The 25,683-nt window shown below is 47.0% G+C and overlaps 1 protein-coding gene across 7 annotated transcripts in view; it reads right to left on the bottom strand.

Moving 5' to 3' along the window:
* The window catches only part of NTRK3 (neurotrophic receptor tyrosine kinase 3), a gene marked incomplete at both ends in the record, with an annotated part of 373,663 nt that overhangs the window by 230,442 nt on the left and 117,538 nt on the right, over positions 1-25,683 (bottom strand). For 5 of the 7 annotated variants that reach the window (XM_082857936.1, XM_082857935.1, XM_082857934.1 and 2 more), the window contains 7 exons: positions 6,909-7,011; positions 7,832-7,896; positions 9,335-9,358; positions 16,997-17,293; positions 17,780-17,921; positions 18,552-18,694; positions 19,482-19,639. In XM_082857936.1, coding sequence (XP_082714062.1) covers positions 6,909-7,011; positions 7,832-7,896; positions 9,335-9,358; positions 16,997-17,293; positions 17,780-17,921; positions 18,552-18,694; positions 19,482-19,639 — 932 coding nt within the window. The remainder of the gene's footprint in view (positions 1-6,908; positions 7,012-7,831; positions 7,897-9,334; positions 9,359-16,996; positions 17,294-17,779; positions 17,922-18,551; positions 18,695-19,481; positions 19,640-25,683) is intronic. The other 2 variants (XM_082857937.1, XM_082857939.1) reach the window with 1 other exon arrangement.

Here is a 25,683-nt window from a genome sequence, read left to right on the forward strand (position 1 = left end):
ATCCCAGCTCCTCTCTGAACAGGAAGCATAGAAATATCGGTTTCCCTCCTCACCATTCAGGAAAAAAATGAAGGCGCTAGGGCTTGAAACCACGTTGGAATGTGTATTCAGGGAGCAGAGCTGGCTTCACGGGCCTGACCCTAACTCCATGCTCAGAAGAGCCCCATGATTGGGGTATAAGTCTCTGCTGTAGCTGTCCTGCAATTCTAGTGCTTTAGGAAGATTTTGCACTGGGTCCCATAAATTAGGTAGCCGGGCCTGTCAGGAAGAAAGCTTGTCTGGAGACCAGTGCAAGGATGCCAGCAAATCCCTCTCTGGCTTGTGGCAGCAGAACTAATACAAGAGAAAAAAATAAAGGGGTGTGCACCAGAGTGACTTGGTGAATCTCTCTCTAAACTAAACATACGGGGGTATCAGGGAAGGGAGGAAGAGAGGGTGTCACTAACCCTCTAAGAGAAAGAGCCAGGAAGAGACCAACCGGAAGATCTTCTCTTTCCTTGGGATGCTCTGGGGCCGGAGGCAGTGGCAGACACCACTGGTGGCTGAGCCCCAGCCGGATGCAGGCTCCCCTTTCTCCTCCTGCAGGATGCTCCTTCCCCACCCCATCCAGCTCATCCCCCATGATGGATGCACAGCACAAAGGGCAAAGGGCCTGAGGATAAGAGCAGTCTCAAAATTATGTTCAAAGAGGCATCTTCCACCAGGAATCCCAAGCACAGGGTCATGGCCAAGGCCAGGGGTAAGCTTCCTCCCTTGCGTACCTCAATTCAGAGGAGGAAACAGCAAAGGAAGTCAAGAAAGAAAAACAAGCAAGAAGGAAAAATAGACTTATTTCAGGAAGTCAGGAAACCCAAGTCCTCCACTCAGTTTCACTTCTGCCTTGCTCTTGGCTTCTGACGCCCCATTAAATCAAGGCCAGATAAGTGTATTTCTCAGGGCAAAAAAAAGCTGCCTTATCAGTGGCACTAATGGTGACCTCATCCAGGGTCAAGGTCACCTTTCAGCAGTCTCAGAATTCTCTATTTCTACCCCACACTCATTGTATCAATTCCCTGGCTCTGTGCTCACGGCTATAGATAACAGGGACCCTCTATCCCAGCTGAAGAAGAAATGCCAGTTAGAGCATCAAACATTAGGAGGCCAGGATCCCAGCCCTACCTCCATCCAGCTGGAAGAAACCCTTCTCAGTCCAATGTTCCAAGGTTAGGAGAGCGGGCAGAAATGACTCCTTCCCAAGTCTAATCATTTCCGTTAACCGAGCAGTTAACCAGAGGGATAACAGGGCCATTCAACGCAGGCAGCCACCCCCGAGATCTTTTGGCAGGAACCAATCAGTCCCTCCAAATCTGACTCTGACAATCCACTTGGAGAGAAGTTACCATCTGTTTATGGGGAAAAAAAGTGTTAACAACCCCCAATCATAATCAAATAGGCAACCACTTTAAGTACCTATTAGCTGATGCTAATTCACAATGGAACAATCCTGGAGTGCCCATCCACGGGCCCATCAGGGGCACCAGCACACGTCCAACCATCAGGATGGACGGCAAGCAGATGAAGCACCTAAGGTATTACCGGAAGCCCAACCAGCCTTTCTAGACTCCTGTCCTTCCCAGCCTTCTTTCTGGCTTCTGCTGTCTTGCCATGCAGTCCCCAACATGTCCAGAAAGAGACAAAAGAAGTCCTCTAAGCCTGGGAAGCAAGACTCCTCCACCAGCTCCCACCTTTTCCCCAGGCCAGGTGTGTCCCAGCTTGAGAAAAGAGGATTAATAAGAGACATGTTTGAAAGCCCCTTTGAAGCAGGACAGCATTCAAAGATAATTAGATAAAGTATTGGAAGAGCAGACCTGATTTATTCACAATCCGTCTTCCTTTCCCAGACCTTCCCAGGCTCTCTGCATACAGCACGCAGGTGGGAAAGCAGGCTAGCATTGCTCTAGCTAGCCGTGCATTTTGGCATGCCATTTCATTTCTCTGCGTCTGCTTCCTTACCTGTACAATGGGGACATTAGCCAAATAAGTCTAAGGTCTGTTTCAACTCTAATAAACCATTATTCTGTTTCCTCTGTGACAGTAAGAGGGAGCCAAGAAGTATGAAGTTCACTCCCACAGTATCTCTGATCTAGACATATATAAAGATGCTTAAGAGGTAGTCAGACAAGAGAGACCAAATAATGTATGCCCTTTTTACAGCCTGCAAAACCCCCACACGTTTGCTTCTTTCTCCATTAAATAATAATGACAGTCACCTTATATGAAAACTATAGGGCATGTTTAAGTATTTAAAGACACACTAGCATCTTCTACCTGGTTATTGTTCTAACAACCACGTGAAATAAAGATGGCAGATGCACTGTGGATGTTCATGGTGGGGCAGCCAAGACCAAGGAGTTAGGTCATTCTACCGATAGTTGCCATGAGAAGTGACTGAGAATGCAAGGCAGAACGTCCGTTCTAGAACCCACTCAGCTTAACCAGACTGAAAACCAGAGCAGGTCACCTCCTTTCTTGGGCTTCCTATGCCTCAGTTTCTCATCTCTAAATAATGACACTGCAGGGCCCGGCTAGATCATTGTCACGATCTTTCAATGTCTAATTTTAAAATATTATACGAGGATGAGCATGGAATAAATTCTAAGCCATGTCACTTCCAGGCCCAGGATGCACCGGCACAATATAATTAGTTAAGATACTGACATATTTTGATATATTTCTGTCCCTCCCAGTAAACGACCCCTGCCCTGAACCTCCTGACCACCCACCACTCAGCCACCCTGTGATCCAGCATGATTATGAGTTAACACCCGGCACAGCAGGGAGCCCCCGGGTGCCGGCTCCAGCAGGAGGGTAGTATGTGCTCTGACTGGTCAGTGCCCACACCATACCAAATACTTCAGGATCATCCTGCCACTCTAAAGCATGGGGCTTCATCCACAGCTCAAAGAAAGCCCACTGGACACTCAGCCCCATTTTAGAACCTTTGTGATTACAAGAGAAGATGAGCTCGAATCCTAACCCTCCACAGGGCAGAATCCTGACCTCTCCCCAGGCCAGAATTTCGATCAACAAGATGGCAGTTGAAAACAGTAAAAAAGTGTCTGAGACAACGCATTTTCAGTTCATTTCTATAAACTCTGGTTAATACATTCAACCTCCATAAAATAGGTCCCCAGTGGAATTCCTATACGTACCAACATGGAGCGATCTCTAACACATGACAAGCAAATAAAGAAGATGCAGAAGGGTGTTTAGAGTATAAACACGTGTACAAATTAAAACATACACAAAGTAATGCATCTTGTAAATGTATTCACATATGTAGACATATATATGTGTATGTATATATGTATATCTTTCTTCACATCCTGTACCTATCTGTGACCACTCTTGGGAGTGTTACAGTCTTTAATCATGCTGTTTAAAACTCTCGGGACACAAGCTCTCTCATCCACATAAAATTTATTAATAAGGTCTATAAGAGACAAATATACTTTTGATTGTTTTCTAGATGTCTATGAATAAATGCAATTGTGATTTGGAAAAAACAAACAAAACAAAACATATATATATATACATATATGTAAGTAGAACTATAAAATTGAGCTGGTTCCCCGACTTGGCCACTAGGATTGCCATAGAGTAGAGGCAGTTGCTAAGTTGGCAGTCTGCAGGGTATGGGGTCAGCTGGGAGAGAGCCATGGCGCGAAGGGTGGGTGTGCAGAGACAGCAGAGAAGGAGAGACAGAGATACAGGGAGAGAGACAAAAACAAGTGGACTGATGGATGCACAGTGAACTCAAGCTAATGACTGCCTATGGAAATGGGAGCGGAAATGGGACCGGGGTGACAGTTAAAGCCATCTTAGTTTTATCAGTAATAGGAATAAAACATTAGATGCAACAGAAGACAAAACAGTAACAGCTGCTTATTCTAAGTGACAGGAATATGAGTGTCTGTCATACTAATGTCCGTATTTTTCTATATATTTTTTTATTTCTCAGAAGGAAGTTCATTTTAATAAGTCCTCCTCATCCATACACTGTGTTCCAGGCCCTCAGCTGTGGAGGGTGGGAATTATTTATGAGTCTCCCAGATCATCTCCGCTCCACCTCCACTGCCCAGACATCTCAGATTTCCAAATGAGCCCTAACTAGCCCATTACTGATTAACAAGCTGTGCTTGTTTTCTGAGTAAAACTAAAGTCATTCATTTCTAAGTTCAGAAACAATTTGTCAAAGACTGTGCAAAGTTTCAGGCATACTCAGCTGAGGGACTGCGGGTTTCTGCAACAAGTCACTCCTGGTCTAACAGGACAGATGATGTGTGAGCAAGATAATGACAGTGCCCCAGGATTAGGGTGGAAGAAAAGCATTTTTACTAAATATTGTGTGGGACAAAAGAGGGCATGATTAAGTCTTGGGAGGGCAGCCCTTCCTGGAAGGACAATGAAAGAAGCTTGGACAGGCTTACACACAAAGAAAGAAGAAAACTACAACCACAGGGACCCTTTTAAATGTCAATTACACACAGATCTCAACACTCAGAGCAATGCAATGAGGGAGGTGGTATCATTCCATCATTTTGAAGTTGTGGGAATAGAGGCTGTGAGAAGTTAAGTAACTTTGCTGGAAACAAAGAGCAATTAAGTGGCATCACACATTTTTAACCCAGATTTGAAAATTCAAAGCTGAGGAACGGGTGGCTCTGAAGAGACGGAGGTTTGCCTGAGTCAGATTTGGGGGACTTCTGGTACACGCAACTTTGCTCTTTTTTCTGGACTGGGAGGCCCACTGCTAATAAAAGATCAAGGGTGTATGCAGCCTGGGGCATTTGCTGTTTCATCCTAAGATGAGAACTAAATACAGTCAGGCATAACAAAGATCAGAAAGATGCAGGCTTAATTCTAAACAGGGTCAGCCTTGGATACAACATCTTATCTTGCCTCTCACTCTAGCCAAACTTCTTCAGGTCACCTGACTTTAAATTAAGGAATATTTCACTTCCAAACTTATGGATGTGTTCTTGTGGCGCAACCAGGGCCAATGAAGGCAGCTCAGCCCGGGAGAGGGGAGTGGGTGTTGGGAGAGGCTCCAAGGACAGCTGAGGGGAAAGCACCACCCTGGGTGCTGCCTAATTCATCCGACATGGGGACACGCTCTTCCAGAAAACAGATGACAATTAAGAGGAAAAATCTGCTTGTTTGGTGGTGCCAGTCTTGTTGCAGGGTCTCAGCTGGTGGTGTGCCTCTCCAGGGGAGAGCAATAATGCCCCGTTTTTCCCTTTGGTCAAGGCCCTGCTGTTTCCTTAGGTGGAGGGAGGAAGAGCTAGGAAAGTTCCTCCCATGGTAGGAAAATTTTGCACAAGTACTAGTGCCAGGTCCTCAAAGCCAGGCGCCCAAGGATGATGCTAAGACTGAAGGCTCAGAGCCTGCATGGGGGTCACTGATCTTCCAAACCTGTGAAGCCCTGTTTGGCCCGTGGGGTACTGGTAGATAAAACCTCTCCAGCCAAGGTGGCTGACCGTGGTCTCCTCTTGTTTAAGTCATCTAGCTTCAGGCCAAACTTCTAATATATAGAGAAGTTTTATAATTTGCCTTTACGTGTTATTTCTCTTGGTCAAAATATTTCATTTGCTTCAAGAAAACCTGGTTTGCTCTTCTGGGACTTGTTCAGCTTAACCAAGAGCAGAAAGAGGCAGGAGGCTTCTGGGAAGCCAGACAGTCCTCCCCCATGATTTCTGCCTTTCTAGTTCTCTATGGCTATCCCTTGCTATATATCAGTGTTCTAAACTTGTAGGGTGGTCACAGACTCTTTTGACAATATAATAGAAGCTATGGATTAGTTCCTTCCCAACCCCGCCCCCTGCCACCATGTACAACCAATTAAACATTTACATATAAGTTCAGGGGACCACTAACCCTGTGAATCTCATTCATGCTTTCCCCTTCAATTCCTGAGCCCCCAGGTCAAGACCCCAACCACAGATACCAGTTCGTGCGCAGAAGTCATCGAAATTCATCTTTCTGGATCCCATAATCTCACCAGAAGACTCCAACCTGAATCCTTGCTCAGGAACCTGACGGCTTGTCAAATACTTCATACTCCCTCCCCACCCTTCTCCTATTAACATCAGCCATAAATGGAAACCCCAGCTGGGAGTATATCTTGAAATTCAAGTTTCTGTTTAAGCACTGGTATCCAGCCTCCCTTGCGCCATTTGGTCAGATCCATCCTGGGACCAGGCAGATGGATGCTAATTCACCACATTAACCCCTTTTGTGCCAGTCCCCTTTTCCCAAGCCTTGGTGGAGAGCCACGTCTCACATTCCACCCCAGCTGTAATGGGGTTGAGTACTCTGTGTTGTGGAAACTGGCCAGCAGATTTAGCAATCATGTTGCTCTTGGCACCCATTCCGGAACTCTGTGTAGAGCTACGTGCTGAGATACCACGCATGGGCAACCTTTCAATGCCACAGTCTACCATCCTACATTTAGTTCTGCTAATACCTTCTCATCACAACTCCAAGGATAGGTGCAGACAAGAGAAAAAACAAGTTACTCAAACAAAGAGTCCTTTTACCCACCAAAAATAAAAAGAAATGTAAGTCCTCTTCATTTGCCCTCAAATCCAACTTCCTTCCCAAATCATCCTCATTGTACCAGCCCAGTGAAGCAATGTTTTTAGTCATTACCGAAAAACCAGGTGGTCCACAGTTTGGTCCTCACACCAACACTGCCTTCAATCCATCACTACCAATAATAAACGTGTAGATGGGAGTCTCTACCAGGGCCACTTAAGCCCACCACCCTGAAGCCCTCTCAGAGAGCAAAGAAATTAAAACAGCATCTTTTGATCAAAAGGAGCCATGTTTCCCCCACGAGACCCTCGCAAATGAAAATTCCACCTTACCCTTCATTCCAAATTTGGACCGTCGACCATACTTGTTGATCATGATAAAGAGAACCACCAACAGGACACAGGCAAAAGCAGCAAGTCCAACGGCTATGGATACCTATTGGGAGCCAAAAACAGACAGTCGAGCAGTTACAGAAAACCGGAGTATGAAGTAACACGCATGCTCAGATGAGAACATCCTATTACAGTAGCAACTGTAGCCCTCCCAGAACTTCAGTGAACTTCAGAACTTCTCAGACTGAGTAAAGTCTTGAGAAGATGTAATTTATGAGACTCTAAGAACATCAAAAAATAAATTACCCAGACTGATTAGAGAAAGTTCCATGATTCAGTGTTCTGAGCCCTCTCATCTGGGGACCATCCTAAGAGATGCAGGAGGAAGCCCAGAGATGCTTCTGCCTGTTGTTCCGTTGTGGTTTTAATTAGCAAGCAAATCTTGCATCTTCACATTGACATTCTTTGCATAATATTCTTATCCAGGAGATTCTAAAAAGACTCCTTTCCTTTTCTCCCCAGAGAAACCTCAGGCTCTGAGAGCTGGGGCGGGGGGGGGGGGGTCACCTCCCACTCAAGAAGATGCCCTGGGCAACTCTGACTTTTGTAAAAGTCTGTACAGTTAGCAGCCCCTTCGATCAGGCCCAGCTGGCTCCTAATGGAGTGGGAAGTTTCAAACTGTTCTCCTCCCGAGCCCTAGGGCTTAAAGCAGATCCTCAAAGACTTCCTCAAACAATGAATTATTCTCATCAAACAAGGAAGGTTTTAACCACCTGAAAGGAGGTCATTCATCACGGCTTCTCTATGCCACGTATGCTAGAGTTCCAAATAAGGCAGTATTGGGAAAAGTTAGCTACTAAAACAGAAGCCTGAAAAACTACTGCATCAGTAAACACCTTCCTCTTGACCAAGGAGTGACTCACCCCAAAAGTGTCTTCCTCTGGTTTATGGGTCACAGTGATAGGAGGGGTGGGGCTCACTTCGTAGACTGAAAACCAAACATAAATAGAGAAGAGTAGTTAGCTTCCTGGCCACGAGAGCCTCAGCCACGGTCCCTGGCTAACTCCCAAGTCCTCTTGAAAGTTCTTGCTGGAGAACATCCCCTTGAAGCTAGACTCTGACTGCCTGGCCTCCCCAGGCTTTGCAGGGGTTCCCAGAGATCGGATCCCCGTGTGGCTGCCTGGTGGGTACTGATGACTCAAAGACAGACTCCATAGGTATAAAGAACCTTTGCTCCCATCCCCCAATCCCCATCACAGAGTAAATAATGTAACCTGGACAACGTGGGCCATGAGCTATTGAATAAATAAGAGGGAAAAAAATGGTTTGGGATCACAGCCAGGGTCTGGATTCGGCCAGTTTCGTGGGTGATGGTAGCTGTTGCTGACATTCAGCTCCTCTCTGCACCCCTTATCCTGTCCCAGACTCTCCACGCCCTTCCTCGTTCCCTCTTCACTCCTCAGTGAGATCCAGGAGGCCTGTGGCCCCATAAACAACCCACTATCCATCGCCCTACGGCGGATTTCAGAACACAATGGCAGCTTCAGTTGGCAGCAAGTTTATCTGACTAGGAAACACCTGCTCTTCCCAGCAAGGCCTGGATGGGAAGCCGAGCATCCATTAGTCCTCCTTCTAGAATCAACTCCTTGTCCAGAGAGAGCCCCAGTTCAAAATTCTCTGGAGGGACATCCTGTGAGATGACAAGTCCTCAAAGACCGAGGACAAACAAAGGAATCCAGGTTATATTCACATCTGTGCCAAACAACAAGGGGCGTTCTAAACAGGACTGTCTACTGTCTCAGGCCGAACAGGGAGCAGAAATGGCCTCAGCCGTCCCTGTTCCTCTCCCACAGGGGACAAAAGGAAAAGGAATAAATATGCTTCCCCACAGACCATGAGCGAAACACCAAATCCTTTGGGGATCGTCTAGTCCTGGCCCCAAATCACTTATAGACTGAGCCTCAATAATCTCATCTGAGGACAGGCGAACCTATCAGGAGACCTTGTCAATCACAGCTCCACACGAGGTAGGTCCTGGCTCCCAAAGCAGGTGACAAACACTAACATGTTTATAGGCTCCACATTCTCTCTGCAAGAACAACTGAGATGCTCAACAGGGGTCCACTGGGGCACGTGAACCCCACATCCTTCCTGACACCACCTCTGTCCGTCTGGGTGGGAAGACCCACAACACGGTCAGACCCTAGAAAACTGCGGGGAAACTGAGGCAGCAAGTGACTGTCCAAGAGGAGTGGGCTTGGAACTGCTCAAGTATTTCTACTCTCCTTTCACAGTTCACTCAGATGCTCTCAGCAGCCATGAGTCTGAGGATGCTGGTAGAATACGAAAGAGGGCTATTTGGACTCAGTAGTTACCAAAAGTATCAGAATAAATCACTTTCAAAGCAAAAGGTAAAAGAGACTTACAAGAGACAAAGTTATCCGTGCTCTCTGCAAAAAAGACAAAGAGATCATTAACAAACGTAATAAAAAACCAGAACAGTCGCACTCTGTCTTTCTCCTAGCTATGATCTCTCCCACTCACCATGATCCCCTGTTGCCCTGGCAACTGAAAACTAAAATCCTTGGCTCGTCACCCCTCCCCCACACTCTTTAGAAGGTGGTCTTCCAAATGGAGAAGGAATAAGAGCTAAAACTCCTGGTTTCAAGGGAGGTGGCCTGGTCCACCTGGAGACTAGAAACCATACTATGAGATGAGGAACTACATCCAGACTCACCATCTCACCCTCATTCCTCCCGCCCTCAGGTGCCCAGAGTGTTGGGAACGTTGGTGGTACATTAGCGCCAAGAAGAAATGCTGCAGGATGGGCTTCCATGGATCTTCCTGGAAAATGCCAGCTATGATCTCAAGACACAATTCCTCAGATCAATATGTAGCGTTTATTCTAGTAGGTCATTGAGACGTTCTTGGGAATCCCTCTAGAATCTATCCACTCCCCAGATGAAAATGTGTTATTTGGTCTTTGGCCTTTAGAAATGGCTCACCTAATAATGAAAGCCAATCATCGTTGGGCATTGATTATGAGCCAGGGGCTGTGCAAAATGCTTTATGTAATGCATCAATCCTTATAACCACCCTAGGAGGTGGGTAGCATTATCCCCTTTCAACAGAAAAGGAAACAGACTTATAGAAATTAAGTAACTAATTGAATGTCACTCATCTAAGAAGGGATAGAGCTGGATTCAAATCCAAGTCTGGGCTCAGAACCACTCTATCAGAGATTCTCAAACTTTAGCATGCCACAGAACCATCCAGGAGGTGATCACTACCATTCTCCAGTAAAAAGAATGAGGGATCCTTGGAGAAACACATTAACTCCAGGCTGGGGCAGAGAAAGTACAAGATGTGCTTGGAACATCTTGCAGTACTGGAAAGTAAGAAGGTGCTCAAGAATTAATGGGGGCATGAAGAAGGGACACAGGAGCCAGTATGAAGGGGTCTCCAATGGCCAAACTGGGGATGATTTGAGCAACAAAATATAATGACAATATAATGACAGTCATAGACTGTTATGAGCTGAATTATATCTGCCCAAAATTCATATGTTGAAGTCCTAACCCCCAGTACCTTAGACTATGACTGTATTTAGAGATAGGGTCTTTAAGAGGTAATTAAGTTAAAATAAAGTCATTAAGGTGGGAACTAATCAAATATGACTGGTGTCCTTATAAGAGGACACTAAGACATAGACGTACCCAGAGGGTAGATGGAACCAACCCTGCTGACACCTTGATCTCAGACTTCCAGCCTCCAGAACTGTGAGAAAATAAATTTCTATTGTTGAAGCCACTCAGTCTCTGACACTTTCTTACAGCAGCCCTAGCAAGTTAATACATGGATTATAATTCATAGAACAAAATAAATACCCATGAGTCCATACTGATATAACGAAGTAATTTAATCAACAAATAAGAAAAGAAAGCTTTTCCTTACAATAAAATCCAATTAATAAATGTAGAGGAAAAGGATAGAAATAGAAAAATCACCATTGACAAATGGCACACTAACATTTGTTTCAGGCAAGAATCATCAATGAATGCTAAAACTAATGTGTGAAAGAATGATAAGAAACAAGATATTTACAAAGCTCAAAATATTATGCTTATTAATTACAGAGGAGAAAAAAATAGTCACTCTGCAGTGGAGAAACCTAGCAGACACCATCCAGACCAAGTGATAAAGTTAACATCACTGGTAATAAAACGTACAGACGTCGTGTACCCCTGACACAACGTACTGAACGGGCACAGCATCACTTCTGCGGTGTTCCTGCCAAAAATGCCTAACTGGCATTCAATTGTGAGAAAACATCAGGCAAACCCAAATTGTGGGACAGTCTACAAAATAACTAGTGAGGATCCTTCAAAAGTGCACAGTGAGAGAGTGGCATGGACATATATACCCTACCAAACGTAAAATAGATAGCTAGTGGGAAGCGGCCGCATAGCACAGGGAGATCAGCTCGGTGCTTTGTGACCACCTAGAAGGGTGGGATAGGGAGGGTAGGAGGGAGGGAGACGCAAGAGGGAAGAGATATGGGGATATATGTATAACTGATTCACTTTGTTATAAAGCAGAAACTAACACACCATTGTAAAGCAATTATACTCCAATAAAGATGTAAAAAAAAAAAAAATTAAAAAAAAAGGGCACAGATCGTGAAAGACAAAGAAAGCCTGAAGAACTGCCCCAGATTTAAAGAGAATAGGTAACACGGCAGCTAAATACAATGTATCAATATAATCCTGGATTGGATCTCAGAGAAGAAAAGGACAGCAGTGGGACAACTGGTAAGATTTAGATAAAGTCTGTAGATTAGGTAATAGGGTTGTATCAACGTTACTCTCCTGGTTTTGATCACTGCCCTGTAGTTATGTAAGATGGTAACACTGGGGGAAGCTGGGTGAACAGTATAAGGAAGCTTTTTTGGTACTATTTTGTAACTTTTCTGGTAAATCTCAAACTATTTCAAAATGAAAAGTTAAAAATCTTTTAAAATTTTTTAAAGAAATATGGATTATTGGTCCTCACCCCAGAGTTTCTGACTCAGGAGGTCTGGGGGAGGTCTTGAGAATTTTGCATTTCGAACAAGTTTTCTTGTTCTGCTGGTCCCTTTGAGAACCACTGCATTTTACTCCACTTCCTCCTGGCACAAGCCTACCACACCCTGAAAAAGAAGAACTTATTCGTTCATTCATTCACCGTGGGTCTTCCATTTACCCAGGCCCTTGGCTAGGCTTTCACAGTTCATTGTACTCATAGCTCTATCAAGTATGCGCCAGCAAATATTCTTCCCTAGCTACCCGTGGGGGAAAATTGATGCCTTTCTGTGAAGGAGTCCCTTAGAGAAAGCCTTATTCACAGTAAATTCACTGCTAATAGGTTGCTTGCTCATCATCCACTTTGTGTTGTTTTGTGGGAGAGCAATACAGCTTTCTCCAGATTCCTGAGTGTGCCCTTCAGGCCCCCCGCCCTCTTCTAAACTTCAGGTGACCAAACGGCTGATTTGGGAGGAGGATGGAGGCAAGGGGGCCCTAGCCTTGGCTTCAGAGCCTGAGAAAAGAGAGGTGCCAGATCAATTCCTAGTTAACACCAATTTGCATATTTCTCATAAGGCTCTCATTTATTAGAGAATATGCTCACGTCAGCCAAATGTTTTGGCCGAATCTGTAAACCCTGTAATCTCTCAATCAGCCTATGAATGCTTATCTCCTTTGCAAGAGCCTGGAAACATTTATATACCCAGGAAGTACACAAGCCTTGGAACAGCCAGACCTTCTGGGTTCTCTCTAACCTGTGGGAGGACTCAGAACTTCACCCTGGAAAAGGATGGTACCCGAGAGTGGTCCTCACCTCAGCCCGCACCAGCAGGCTGGGAGGACAACCGGACCAGTGTGCCAAGGCAGCATCTGAATCCCAACAGGAACTGGGCATGAAAGCAATGCACATGTGTCCTCCAGATCCCAAAAACCTCAAGAAAAACCCAGTGGGAAACGCCAGTGGGATCCGGAGAATGGAGAAGAGAGGCAGCAGCTTGCGTCCAGATAGAGAGAGATGCACATAGACGTGATAAGGAGAAGAGATGCCCTGGCTTCAGGTGTGAGGAGGGAGTGGGGAGCTGCGCCAGGCGTCCCCACGCTCTGCCCACCCAGCACAGAAAGCCACACGCTGCTGCCCCCTCTTTTCCCCCAGCACTGGCAGGTTGGGACCACATTCTAGTCTCAAAAAGTGCGGCTATGGACACTGGGGCAATGGTGTCCCCCATGGTTTGTACCCAGGGCCCTGACGGAATTCTGATTTCTGCTGTCACAAGATCATGATGAAGAGGCTTCCCAGTCAGGTAAAAAGAAATGAGAATTCAAGAGTTATGGCAGCTCACTTATTCCTAAACGTTTTGTCAAGTGTTCTCATATATTTGTTGCACATGTGCAGGCAAACACACACACACACACACACACACACACACACACACACACACACACACACACACACACACACACACACACATATACCTTGTCAACATTCCTCCTTCTATCACATCATCATCTAAGGATCTCCAACCTTCCAGGTGCCACCTCGACCCTAACATGATCCCCAGCCTCCCCTGACACTCGGATCCCTGACTCCTCACGGTCCCCACTCCTAGGCCCAGATCCCTGGAACACCAAAGAGGATTCCATGCTCCTAGAACAAATCTCCCTTTCCAGAGACTGGTTCCTACACTAAGGCTGAACTCCAGGCTGAACATTCTAGTGCTTCTTTGGAAATGCAGAAGGAAACACCAACATTTGTATAGCATGTGAAGTTTACAAAAAGCTTTTCCAGAACATTTCATTTCAATGTCCTGCTCTGAAAAAATCCTTCTGATGGAGGCCTCTGCATCTACAGACGGCTCCACTGATTATGTTCAATGCAATCAAAGCTCTCCTGTGGGTCTCCAGCCCATGAACAGTCAGGAAAGGAGACCCTCACCTTCAGATCTCTGTTTTTCCCCCAAAACAAATCCCTTTTCAGTTGCCCTTGGGTGTTTTTTTTATATATAATAATAAAATCAAACAGTAATTCTGTGCTTACTCTGTGCCAAGCACTGTGGGAAATATTTTAGGTGGATTAATCCACTATGTGCGAATTAATCTTCACTACAATCTTTGAGGCAGAAGCAGGGGATTGAGTAATTTGCCTGAGATCACAGAGCTGCTAAGCAATTGAATGAGAATCTGAATCTTGGCATTGTGACTCCATAACCACTACCCTAGTAAACTACCTGAAGGCTGTCTGTTAGAACTTACCAGCTCGATTAGAGAGCAACGACCAGATCTAGAACTCCTAAACTCAACTCCTAAACTCTCCACCTAGAATCCTAGTCGTAGCCAACAGCTATTGAACCTTCCCTCTATCCGGACACAGAGCTAAACACTGGGTGGACATCACTTCATTCATCCTCAGGGCAATTTAGGTGGGAGCTCTGGTTATCATTCCCATTTCACAGATGAAGAAACAGAGGCACCGAGCAGTGATCATCCTTCACCTCACGCCAACCATGTGCTAAGCCCCATTATCGGGGCCAGTAGGGCCACAGATAGGATAATACTTGCATCTGTCTGATTTCAGAACCCTTGCTCTTAATGTCTGTTTTGCTGCCTGGGAGCGAGAGGGGTACAGATGACAAATACAATGTCCCCACACCACAGCAAGAGAAGAGCAGGAGTCCACGGAGAGCCTTTGTATCCAGGCTCAGCAGGTGCGAGGTTTACTGTCCACTCCCCTGGATAATTTGCTCTCCTGACGCCTAGATATTTTGTCTCTTGACATGACTGGCCCATCTTTTCCCTGTCACTGCCTTTCCATCATCCACTGACTCCTTTACAAACAAGCAAACCTTCGCACAGGATGGCCCTGGCAGGGCGTAGATGGGTTTGAGGGACCCACTGCAGGTGAGCTGTTTCCCTTCAAGTTCCTCTGTAACTCCACTTCCCTCTGGCCTCCTGGGTCCACAAATGTCATGGCAGGAGATGGCAAACGAGGGAGTGTCTGAATTTTCGGGGGCGGAGGGCTTGTTAAAATACAGACTGCCGGGCCCCACCCCACAGTTTCTGATTCAGTAGGTTTGGGTGGGGCTCCAGGATTTGAGTTCTAACACCTGCCCAGGTGATGCTGATGTTGCTGGTCTGGAGACCACTCTTCGAGAACCACTGGCCTGAGGAGAACTGAAAAGGTGACAGGCGTATCCAGAGATGAAGAGGAGGGGCAGCTGTGTCTCTTGGGGACAGAGGAGGTGTCTGTATGGCTGCAAGGATGCAGAGAACTGCTTCCCTCCCAAGGCGAGGGAGGACAAAGGAAAAGCCGTGGCCACTGCTCCTGCTGCCCCATGGCCAGGACACCCTCTGCATGCAGAAGCCAGGGTGGCTCCCCCTCCCTCCCGAGCATTCCAGGGCTCCCTGCTCTCACCAGGCCCCAGAAGCTTCCCTTTGGAAACAGAAGCATGACTTTGGCGAGGGCTTCACTCCTCGCCCATCAGGGAGTGTCGACTCTCCTCTTTAAAAACAGTTTCCATTCTCTAATCACCAGACGGGCACAAGCAGGGCAAAGGGCCACTCCAGCCCTTTATGCCAACAAAGCCTAGCCTGACTTTGGCCCCAAAAAGCAAAGTATCTCTGCATCTAAAAGCTGCTGCTTCTGCAGTGCAAGACAGGACTCTTTCAGCTCCCGTGTGGCCCACAGTGGGAAGTGTCCTGAGGCCTCTCACTGGGCATACTTGGAATGATGTTGGAAATGTAGGACCATATGGGATGGCCAGGGTCTCAAACATCGGCACGTTCTCAGTCCTCTCCTGAGTGATGGCTCCACCATCCCCTGGCCCTCAGTGGCAAGAATTTAGCTTCCCAGGCGGCCTCATCTCTCCAGAGTTTCTCTCAAAGCCTCTAAAGTTCGAGTTTCCTTGCACTAAGATTAAAAAGGCCTCTTGGAACTGCTACCCCCTGATTATCTGTATGCTGTGAAATCACCTTCACAGAAGCAGATGCTGCACAGTGCTAGTACTCCAATGCCCTGTGTGTGTGTGAGAGAGAGACAGAGAGATCGAGATCAGTCTTTACACTCCCCTTTATCTCATTAGAATCCTGGATTTCCAGGAATTGAAGGCCAAGAGGTCTGTTCCCAGCAGACATCACCAAGGTCATCAAAGATATATGGCTTCACTGACAGAAACTTATCAGCTACCAAAACCACCCCCAAGAGATGCTGCAACCACTTTCACTAAACTCGTGGGAGTATTTTCGTCTCCTCTAACTTCAGGAAGGTATTTGAAATATTCTAGCCCAGACAGAGAAAGACAAGACTCCCCTCCCAAATATTCAAACAAAGTTCTCTCATCATTTCAATGACCCCGTCCACTAGAATCAGCATCATCCAGGCTGACAGCATCAGGTACCCTCCACCCATCAGCTCACCACGGAGCTAGAGGAAAAGAGCCACAGACCTGGAAACCCAGCCAAGGCCTTATTTCTACCCAGCAAGTGGAAGGATTCTGTTCACTGGCCTGTTACATGTGGGGTTGAACCAGATAGACCCTGAAGCCCCTTGTAATGGAAGGTCATCAAACCATCGTTAGGTACCAAAGCCTGTGATACATGCTTTGTCTACTTTAAAAGTATTTAAAAGTCACGAGATTCTTATGGGAGAAGTACAATCATGCCCATTTCACAGATGAGGGTATTGAGGGAACGATCATGCCCAGAGTCCCCCAACAAAAAAAAGAATTGGGTCCAGATTCTCCGCCATTCTTATCCACCTCTCAAGTCCCCACTTTCTCTGCCGTAACACCATATGCCCTTATATGTACAGCTGTGTATTTCTGAGGGGGTCTTGGGTTTCACTGTGACTGCTATTGGAAATCAGACTTCATCTAGTTTACACAAAATTCTGGTGGTGGCTGAATATGTTTCAGTGTGTGTTTGGTTGTCGATGACGGTATTTGTGTTGATGCTGCTTCTCCTCTCAAGCCCCCACTCCCCGTCCCCCTGAGCTCCTGGAGGGGATCAGTCACCCCAGAGCAGCCCTGCCCTCACCTGGAAAGGGCTCCTTGAGGAAGTGGCCATTGATGGTCTGGTTGGCTGTGCCCAGGGGGTTCTTGGCGATGAGGGTATAGTTGCCGTTGTTGTAGTGGGTGGGCTTGTTGAAGAGCAGGCAGCCCTCGGAGACCTCGCCCTCCTGGTAGTACTCCACGTGGATGATCTTGGACTCACGCAGCGGCTGCCCGTTATGCAGCCAGTGCAGTGTGGGCGGCGGGTTGCCGCGCACCACGAACTCGATGCAATGTTCCAGGCGCAGCTCAGGCTCCTCCAGGCTCACCACGCGTGGGGGGTCTGCCGGGGAAAGGCCAGCTGACACCCAGAACACAGAGCCTCCGGTGTCCCAGAGCAGCCTTCCAGGAGCTGGGGTGGGCAACCCAATTCTTCCCCACCCCGCTTTAAAAAGACCTGAGGGAATCAGAGGTTTCCCCCCCAACACCACCCCCAAAGAGGGGAAGAGATGTCTGTCTTCACTCAAGCTTCCTGGATCCACTACAGCTGGAGGGTTCCCTCTCATGACCTTTTAGGGGTTTAGCAAAAGGCAGACTTGGGCCAACTTAGGAGTAAAGTCAGAGCTGAGTTGGAGGCGCATCATCTTCTGAGGGACAGGGACACCCTTTCTGGGGTTACTAGCCAAGGACTGACTTGATTTGCTCAGTCCCGCCCCACAGGAGTCCACCTCCTGGTGGACCAGGCCCATTGCAGCAGCTCTGCCCGGCCCCAGCCTCCTATGCTGAGATCCCCAGGGTCCCAGCCGCCCCCCACAGGGCATCCGCTCACAGTGGACAGTGAGGGCGACGCTGGCATTGCTCATGCCCACCACGTTCTCTGCAATGCACGTCAGGGTGAAGCCGTTGTCCTCACTCGTCACATTTACCAGCGTCAGGTTGATGGCGTGTACATTGGTCCAGTTCAGATTTGTCTAAAAACCCAATAAAAAAAACAATAATCATGTGTATAAAATAAGCTGCAGGGATGTATTGTACAACATGGAGAATAGAGCCAATATTTTATAATAACTAAAAAAATGTTTGACTGTACATTTTAAGTTATGTATACTTTACCACAATAAAAATTTAGGAAAAGATAAAAGAAAAATTAGATGATGGTACAAAAAAAAAGACAACAATCAAACAGTTTCTACAAGGGCGGCTCCCCCACCTAACCCCCAAACACCCTTAGGAATCAAAAGGAAAGCTGAGCAGTAGGTGAAGGAGGCCTTGCTGGTGAAGGCACATCGACCAAGGGCCAAGCTCTCTACAGTCAAGAGCTCAGGTAACACTCACACTTATCCCATGAGATGAATGGTAGCATTATACCCATTTCACAGATGAGGAAAGTAAGGTACAGAGATGTTTATAGCATGTTCAAGATCAAGTTGGCTAGAAAATGTTGCAGCTGGGTGGAACCCATGTCTATGCGCTTCTTCCTATAGAAATAGGACCACAAACTTCCCTTCTTCTTCTTCCTTATTCTCACGTCTCTTGCTTCCATTCATGATTTTAGCTCATTAAGACTAAGAGGTGATAGGTCCCAAGCTTCGGACGCCTACCTGGTGGGTGTTGATGGACTGCAGTCCGGTGACTATCCAGTCCACGTCGGGCAGGGGCGATCCAGAGCCATTGCAAGTGATGACAGCATTGTCACCCTCTCGTACGGTCAGGTTGGCATGGCTCACACTGATCTCAGGCAGGTCTGGGAGGGAGGACAGGGTGGGTGAAAAAACAGGCAAATACTTGCTACCAAAACTTTGTGCGTGGGGGCAATGGTGGCACTGCTTGGTTTGTCCAATAATGACTCCACAAAACCTGCCTGACCTCTCAGAAGTCCCCCAAGTCCCAGAAGCTTCACACCACCTCCCAAGCAGACGGTAGAACTCAAGATTTAAGCCCATGCAGTTGGACGTGGTGGTTGGGGCGCAGGGATTGGTGAGGAGGACAGTTGCTGAAGGAATGCAGCTCTAACAATGACATCAAATGACATCTTCCACTTTGGGCACTGGTTCTCAAAACTTTGGTCCGCTTCAGACTCCCATGGGGATCTTGCTAGAAATTCAGATTTCCAAACTCATCTCCAGATATTCTGATCTCTTAAGTCTGTGGATGGACCCAGACATCTGCTTCTCTAAAAGTGCCTTAGATGCTCCTGATACAGGAGATCCAGAGACCACACCTGGACATAACACTCCTTCAGGTTTGCTTAACAGGGAACTGACAGAGAGAAAGGACTCTGGTCCAATGACAAAGAGCACACTTAACCCCTTTCTGCATCCCTGGAACCAACTTTCCCACGGCTGGCTCATGAAGAGACAAGAATGAGCAAGGAGGTAAGAGGGGAGCCAGATCTGCACCCAATGCAGAGTTCAAGGCTGGGAGGGCAGTGGGGAAAGAAGGCCCTGGCTTTCCCAGCTGATGCGCAGCACCGTCCCTGGTGTCTGAGGGAGGCCCGCGTGGAGCCAGCTGGGACCGGGCGGCTCACTCACCGCATTGGCTGATGTTCATGCGAAATAGTGGGAGATGGGAGCCGTCGGCACTGATGCAGTAGAGGTTCTGGCTGTTCAGCTTGGCCTCCCCCTGCTCCTGCCACAGCTGCATCCAGCGGATGTCACAGCTGCAGTTGAAGAAGTTCTGCTCCAACCTCCTGTGGGCGAGAAGCGAGGGAAGGGAGCCCCTGAACCGAAGGTGGCCCAGCTCCCTCCCAGGGCTGTGAGGCCATGCATGGGCCCCCACCTGCTCCTCAGGGACTAAGGAGATAAGGGTTTAGCAAGGTCTCCAAAGAAATAAAAAATACTTATAGAAGTCCATGAATTTATTTAGTTTTTAAACAAATAAACTCATTCCAAAAAAATCCACTCCACTGAACTTACCTGCCAAAGAGACCTTTAAAATACATTGGCTTGGGAAGCTCCTCTTCTCAAAACCCTCCACTGGCCTCCCAACTCTTTGAAAGTCAGAGTCGAAGGCCTACGGGATCTATACCACCCTCTGTCACCTCTCGGACTTCATTGCCTGCCTCACCCTCTCCTCCTCTTCTTCAGCCACTCTGACCTTGCTGTGTGTCAAGTTTACCAGGATGACCTGCATGCTCCTGCCTCAGGGCCTTTGCACTTGTTGTCCTTTCTGCCTACAGAGTTTGGACTGAGAACATATCTGCTAGATCAACTCCCTCCCTTCATTAAGGAATCATACAGCCTTCTCTGACCACTTCTATAGGAAAGTTACCACCAACCCCTGCCCTCACACTGCCGAGTCCCTTGCCTGACTATTTTCTTCTTTCTGGTATTTGTCACTGCCCAGCATCACTTTAAATATTTATTTGCTTGCTTGGAAGTTTGGGGCTAGCAGATGCAAATTAGTATATATAGAACGGATAAACAAAATAAATCTAAAAATTAAAAAATAAATATTTGCTTGCTTGTTTATTATCTGTCTCCCCAAATAAAAATTAAGTTCCATCAAAGTCAGAGACATTGTCTATTAGGTTCATTGCTATATCCCCAGTACCTATAACTAAGCCTGGCATATAAATACCCGTTGAATGAATAAAAGGAGGGAGGAAGGAAGGAAGGGAGGGAGGGAGGGAGGGAGGGAGGGAAGGAAGGAGGGAAGAAGGAAGAAAGAAGCTATTCTCCCTGGGGAGAAGGTGATTCGCTGTTTCCAATATCTGCTCAAAGCCTATCTTGGGACCAGCTTTATTCCTTCATAAATTGAACAAAATCCTTAATAAGCACCTCATCCATGTCTGGCTGTGGGCTGAGTGCTGCTGAAACAGAAAAGAATAATCAGTCCCTGTTTTCCAGGAGCACTCATCTTGGTAAAGAAGACTGTCTGATAGAGGAAGAGTCAAGTTCAAGGCCTTCCTTCTCCACTCATTTTCCTTGTGACTCAGAGGGAGTCATCTCCTTAGGGGGACAATTGAAGGGCATAAGCTGATGTAAAACTCTTAAAGGCAAGGGCACCTGATAAATCTGAATGCCAGGATCACTCAAGGGAACATGATTCTCTTTCTGGACCAGTAAGGGGATGAATCTATTGGTGCCCAGAGGGAGGGCCACTTGGGTAATTGCACTAAGACCCAGGATATTTTTGACAACTGGCAAATTCCAAAGTAGTGAAGCACACATCAGCATTAACCAGCTTTCAGAAAAAAGTGAGGCCCTTGGAAGGGAGGAATCAGTGCTTTCTAGCCAACAGGACAGCACAGGTAGAATGTGCAAACACCCCTGTGTGATATCCTCTTAGTCTAAAAGTGCCCATGACTTTGCTCTGCACACCACACTCTTTCAGCAAAGGAGACAAGAACTAACCTTCATCAAGCATCTGCCTCTCACAGCTGCACTCAGAGCCAGCCAGTCTCTCATCGTCATGCACAAGAGGGACCCCCTCCTACGTTTGGAGGAGTCAAGTCACGTGCTCAAGGTCCCTCGGCTGGTATGTGACAAAGCAGGGCTTCAAAGCTTAGCCTGTTGGACTCCAAAATTCACGTACTTTCCCCGCCATCTATCACGTATAAGGCGTAGCTAGATGGGAGATTCTAGGAGGAGTAAGCAGGATCCCTGAACTTTGGAAGCTTGTGGAGGGAAAGACTAGGGGAAGAGTTAGAGGGATGATGCAGGCTGGACTGTGGAAACAGGAAAGAAAGCTTGTGCTACAGCAGGAGCACCTGGAAATAAAGCTGGAAGGGCAAGTGGAAGCCAGATGGTGGAGGACATTCACTGCCACATCAGGAAGCTTGAAATGCATCCAAGAGGCAGTGGGAACCACCGAGGCCCTTGTAGTTGGAGAATGAAGTGAACAAAACTGTAAGAAGAGTAATCCAGCAATGTTGAACAGGATCAACCAGAGAGGAGGACAGCCGGAGACTGGGACCCCGGTTAGGATGTCTGATAAACACAGGGTCACCGTGTACAGTGCTGAAGTTCATGCATGTCTCAATGCACCCAGCCAAAGGGATGAATGGGGGATGAAATCCAGCCTGCATACCCTTGACCAGACCCGGTACCTGGCATGGGGCTCTATCCACCCAGAAGAGGCATCTTTTCTCATTCACATATAGGTACCATATAGGCTAGCAGGCTCCAGGTCAATGTTCTCCAACTTTTTGGTCTCAGCACTCCTTTTCACTCTTAAAGATGACTGAGAGTCTCCAAGAACTTTTAGGTGGAGTATATCTATCACGATTTACCATATTAGAAATTAAAACTGAGAAAAATTTAAAACACAAGAACGCATTAGCACAAACTCCATCAAGCATCAGAGGAATGATGTTAACGTATGTCACGTGGCCTCTGGAAAACTCCACTGCCCACGGGAATGAAAAAGGCAAGTAACGTCTCAGGGTTATTATGAAAATAGATTTAACATCTTGGTCTCCCTGTAAGGGTCTTGGGGATCCCCATGGGACCCTGGACCACCATGAGAGAATGGCCGCCTAGTTACTAAGAGCCTGGAGTAGAGAGGTAAAAATTGGGGAGAAGGAAGGCGAAGATGGACCAAACATCATAAAGGAAGACACGGTGGTATCTGGTGCTTCCTTGGAGGTAGAAGAAAAGGAAAGAGTAAAAGATGACCCCAGCGTTTTAAGCTCCAGGGAATAGGAAGTCAATGGAAGACAGAAGTATCTTTGGTTGAAAACAGAAGAGAAAAACCAGTGGAGAGGAAGAGGGGAAACATATTAGGAATCGGGTCAGGGCAGGGCTGGGGGTGGGGAGGGAAAGGTAAGGCCCTAGAGCAGCAAAGTGACGGATGAGGTCCAGGACCCTTGGAGGGGTTTGCCCTCGGGTCAAGGCAGATGCTTCTGCAGCTGAGAAATGAGGGAGAGGAGAGAGAAAAGGTAGACAGGAGAAAATGAGAGAGAAGTCAAAAAAATAATTGGATAATAACGTTTGCATTGCATTTACTCTGTGCCCAGCACTACGCTGAAGGCCTTACATGCCTCACCAGCTCTGACCCTCACAACAAGGAGGAAGCAGGGGAAGGGAACGTCTGAGGGCTTCCTTAGGAAACACAGGAGGTCAGATTCCCTGTCCGGCGTTTCTGGGGAAGGGGAGTGGAACAGTGGTTGGGAGTCACGCGGTAGGGGCTGTGAGGAGAGGCCTGGCAGCCCTGCTGGAAGGATACTGAGGGTCCAGATGCCGGAACACATGCACACTGAACGAGGTCAGCCTGATTTTTCCCAGTTGCTTACTTGACAAGATGTGGTCATTCATTATTAAGTAGCTGTAAAAATACAAATTACCCACCTGGGTGGAAAATACCAGACAAGTGAGAGCCTTGGCCAGGCTGCTTCAAGCTACATGTGCTTTATTCAGTTCTGCCTCTTGTCTGAGCCCTGCACTACTGCGTATCCCAACATCTCAGGGGTCCCCCAGAAAGGTGGACGGTGCCACAGCGTCCTGAGGCTGGCAGGGGAATCCAGTGAGATATGTGGGGTGTGTCTTAGACCCTTCCAGGCATGGGCACGCTAAAAGCTTGTTTGTTTCCCTCCGACTTTTTCCTCCAGAAGGCAGGCACCATGAGACCTGGTCGTTTCCTCTAACCCAGGGTCTCCTGGAAACTGCAGAAGAACTTTGCGTTCTTCCCCCCATCCCTCTGGACTCTCCTCCTGGACAACAAGACATACATACGGCAGAAAGCATTTTCAGTCTCAGAACAGATGCCCTGGGCATCTCACCGAGCAAATCCACTATCGTCTTCATATCCTGACAAGAGGGGTCAAACAGTGAGGTGGACCAGAAGCAAAGAAGGGCAAGTCCTGGGTCTAAATGATGCTGTCCATTCTCGCATCAAATCAGGTCTGGAGCAGAGGGGTCTTCAGCCAGGGCTTCAGGGGCAGACTCAAGGAGCCTAAAGCAAGCCTTCCCCTGCTCCATCAATAATGCAGGCGGCCCCATGAATAATACAACAGCAGCTGCTTCACAGCAAAGATTACCAACACCCAGCCCTTTCCTCAAGATGGCCCAGGGCCTAATCGTAGGGCCCTTGGGGCTTCCTACAGATTAACTCAGCCCCATCCGAGTTTGTGCACAAAGACACTTTGCTGAACAGCCAAGGCCAAGACTGAGTGTTTAAAAAACACTGATTCCCCACTAGTCATCACTCTGGTTTTCTTCCCTCCGCAGCATCAGTGCTGCCAGTGGCAATCCATGGCCAGGTAGTGAAATATGGGGAGGGGGCCCGAATCTGTTGTCACAGAAGAAAACATGCCCAGAGGGCACCCTGGAGATGCCAACAGTCCTGTGGTTAAAAAAACTATCCAAACAAAAGATCTGAGTTGAGCCAGTTGTGTCACCTTGGGCAACTATAGTAGATTGAATAGTGTCTCCCCCATCCCCCAAAATATGTCAAAGTCCTAAGCCCCAGTATCTGTGAATGTGACCTTATTTGGAAATAGAGTCTTTGCAGATATAACCAAGTTAAGGATCATGGATGAGATCATTCTGGATTACCGTGGGCCCGAAATCCAGTGACTGGTATCTATATGAGAGAAAAGAGGGAAAGATCAAAGACAAAGAGGAAGATGGCCACATGAAGACAGAGGCAGAGACCGGAGTGGTGCTGCCACAAGCCAAGCAACACCAGGAGCCACCAGAAGCTGGAAAAGGCAAGGACGGATTCTCCCTAGAGCCTTGGAAGAGTGTGTAGTCCTCCTGACACCTTGATTTTGGACTTCAGGCCTCCAGAAGAGTGAGAGAATCACTTTCTATTGTTTGAAGCCCCCAGATTTGTGGGAATATGTTAAGGCAGCCCTAGGAAATGAATACAGCAAGTATTCATTCAGCCTGAATTCTCCAAGGCTCTGTTTTAATGTCTGTAAAATGGGGTAATTGTGCTCAATCTGCCTTCTTCACAGTTACTATGAGGATTAGTGATAATATATGTTAACGTGCTTTGTGAAGTAAAAGGGGCTATAAAGAGGCCCAAAATGATTATTATAATAACAGTATTATTAACATGATTGTTGAGTGATTTTGAGAGCCGTGGCAAGTGGTCAGGGCCAGGACTGGGGGAAGGAAAGTGACAGGATCAGCACAAACCCATCCCCAAAATTGAGTTAATATTTTACCAAGTCGATTAAATCTGTAAATTATACCAGAGGTAATTATCACTTTGCTTTAAGAAAATGAAATATTCCAATCTATTTTAATCATGTCTGCTCCATGCATGCAGGGTATTAAGAGAAGCCTATTCGAGATACACTAATGGTCCTTAGGGTATTTCTGGAGGGTTTCTGTGCTGTGAGTTTATATCCTTTGGTGCCTCTTGCCTTTGCCTAAATGGTATCATGGGATTCAGAATCCAAGCTTCTTTTCTTTCCAATTCATTCTTTACCTCTAAGTCAATCTCTTTGATTCTTGCTCAGCTTTCTGGACAGACTGTTCCCATCTTCTCGGTAAAGTGAAAATACCATCTTGCCATAAACAGAAACTTCGGAGAGCACTTTGCAACACCAACTCAAATTTCTCCAAACCCATGCCATTGAAAGAGTGCTGGCTACTCAGAAGCCAGTCTTGAAATATGCTTCTGGTTCCATCCGTAAGAGAAAAACACAGCCTGGACAGTTGAGAGGTGGGCCAGGTGCCCGGCCAAGACCACACCCTTCATCTCACAAAAGTAAATGAGAAATGAGTGAAGGAAATCTCTGGCACACGGTAAGGGCTCTGAGATGCTAACTTGTTTGGATTT

This window comes from Leucopleurus acutus, assembly GCF_964270905.1.
Source record: "Leucopleurus acutus genome assembly, chromosome: 1".
Lineage (NCBI taxonomy): Eukaryota > Metazoa > Chordata > Mammalia > Artiodactyla > Delphinidae > Leucopleurus > Leucopleurus acutus.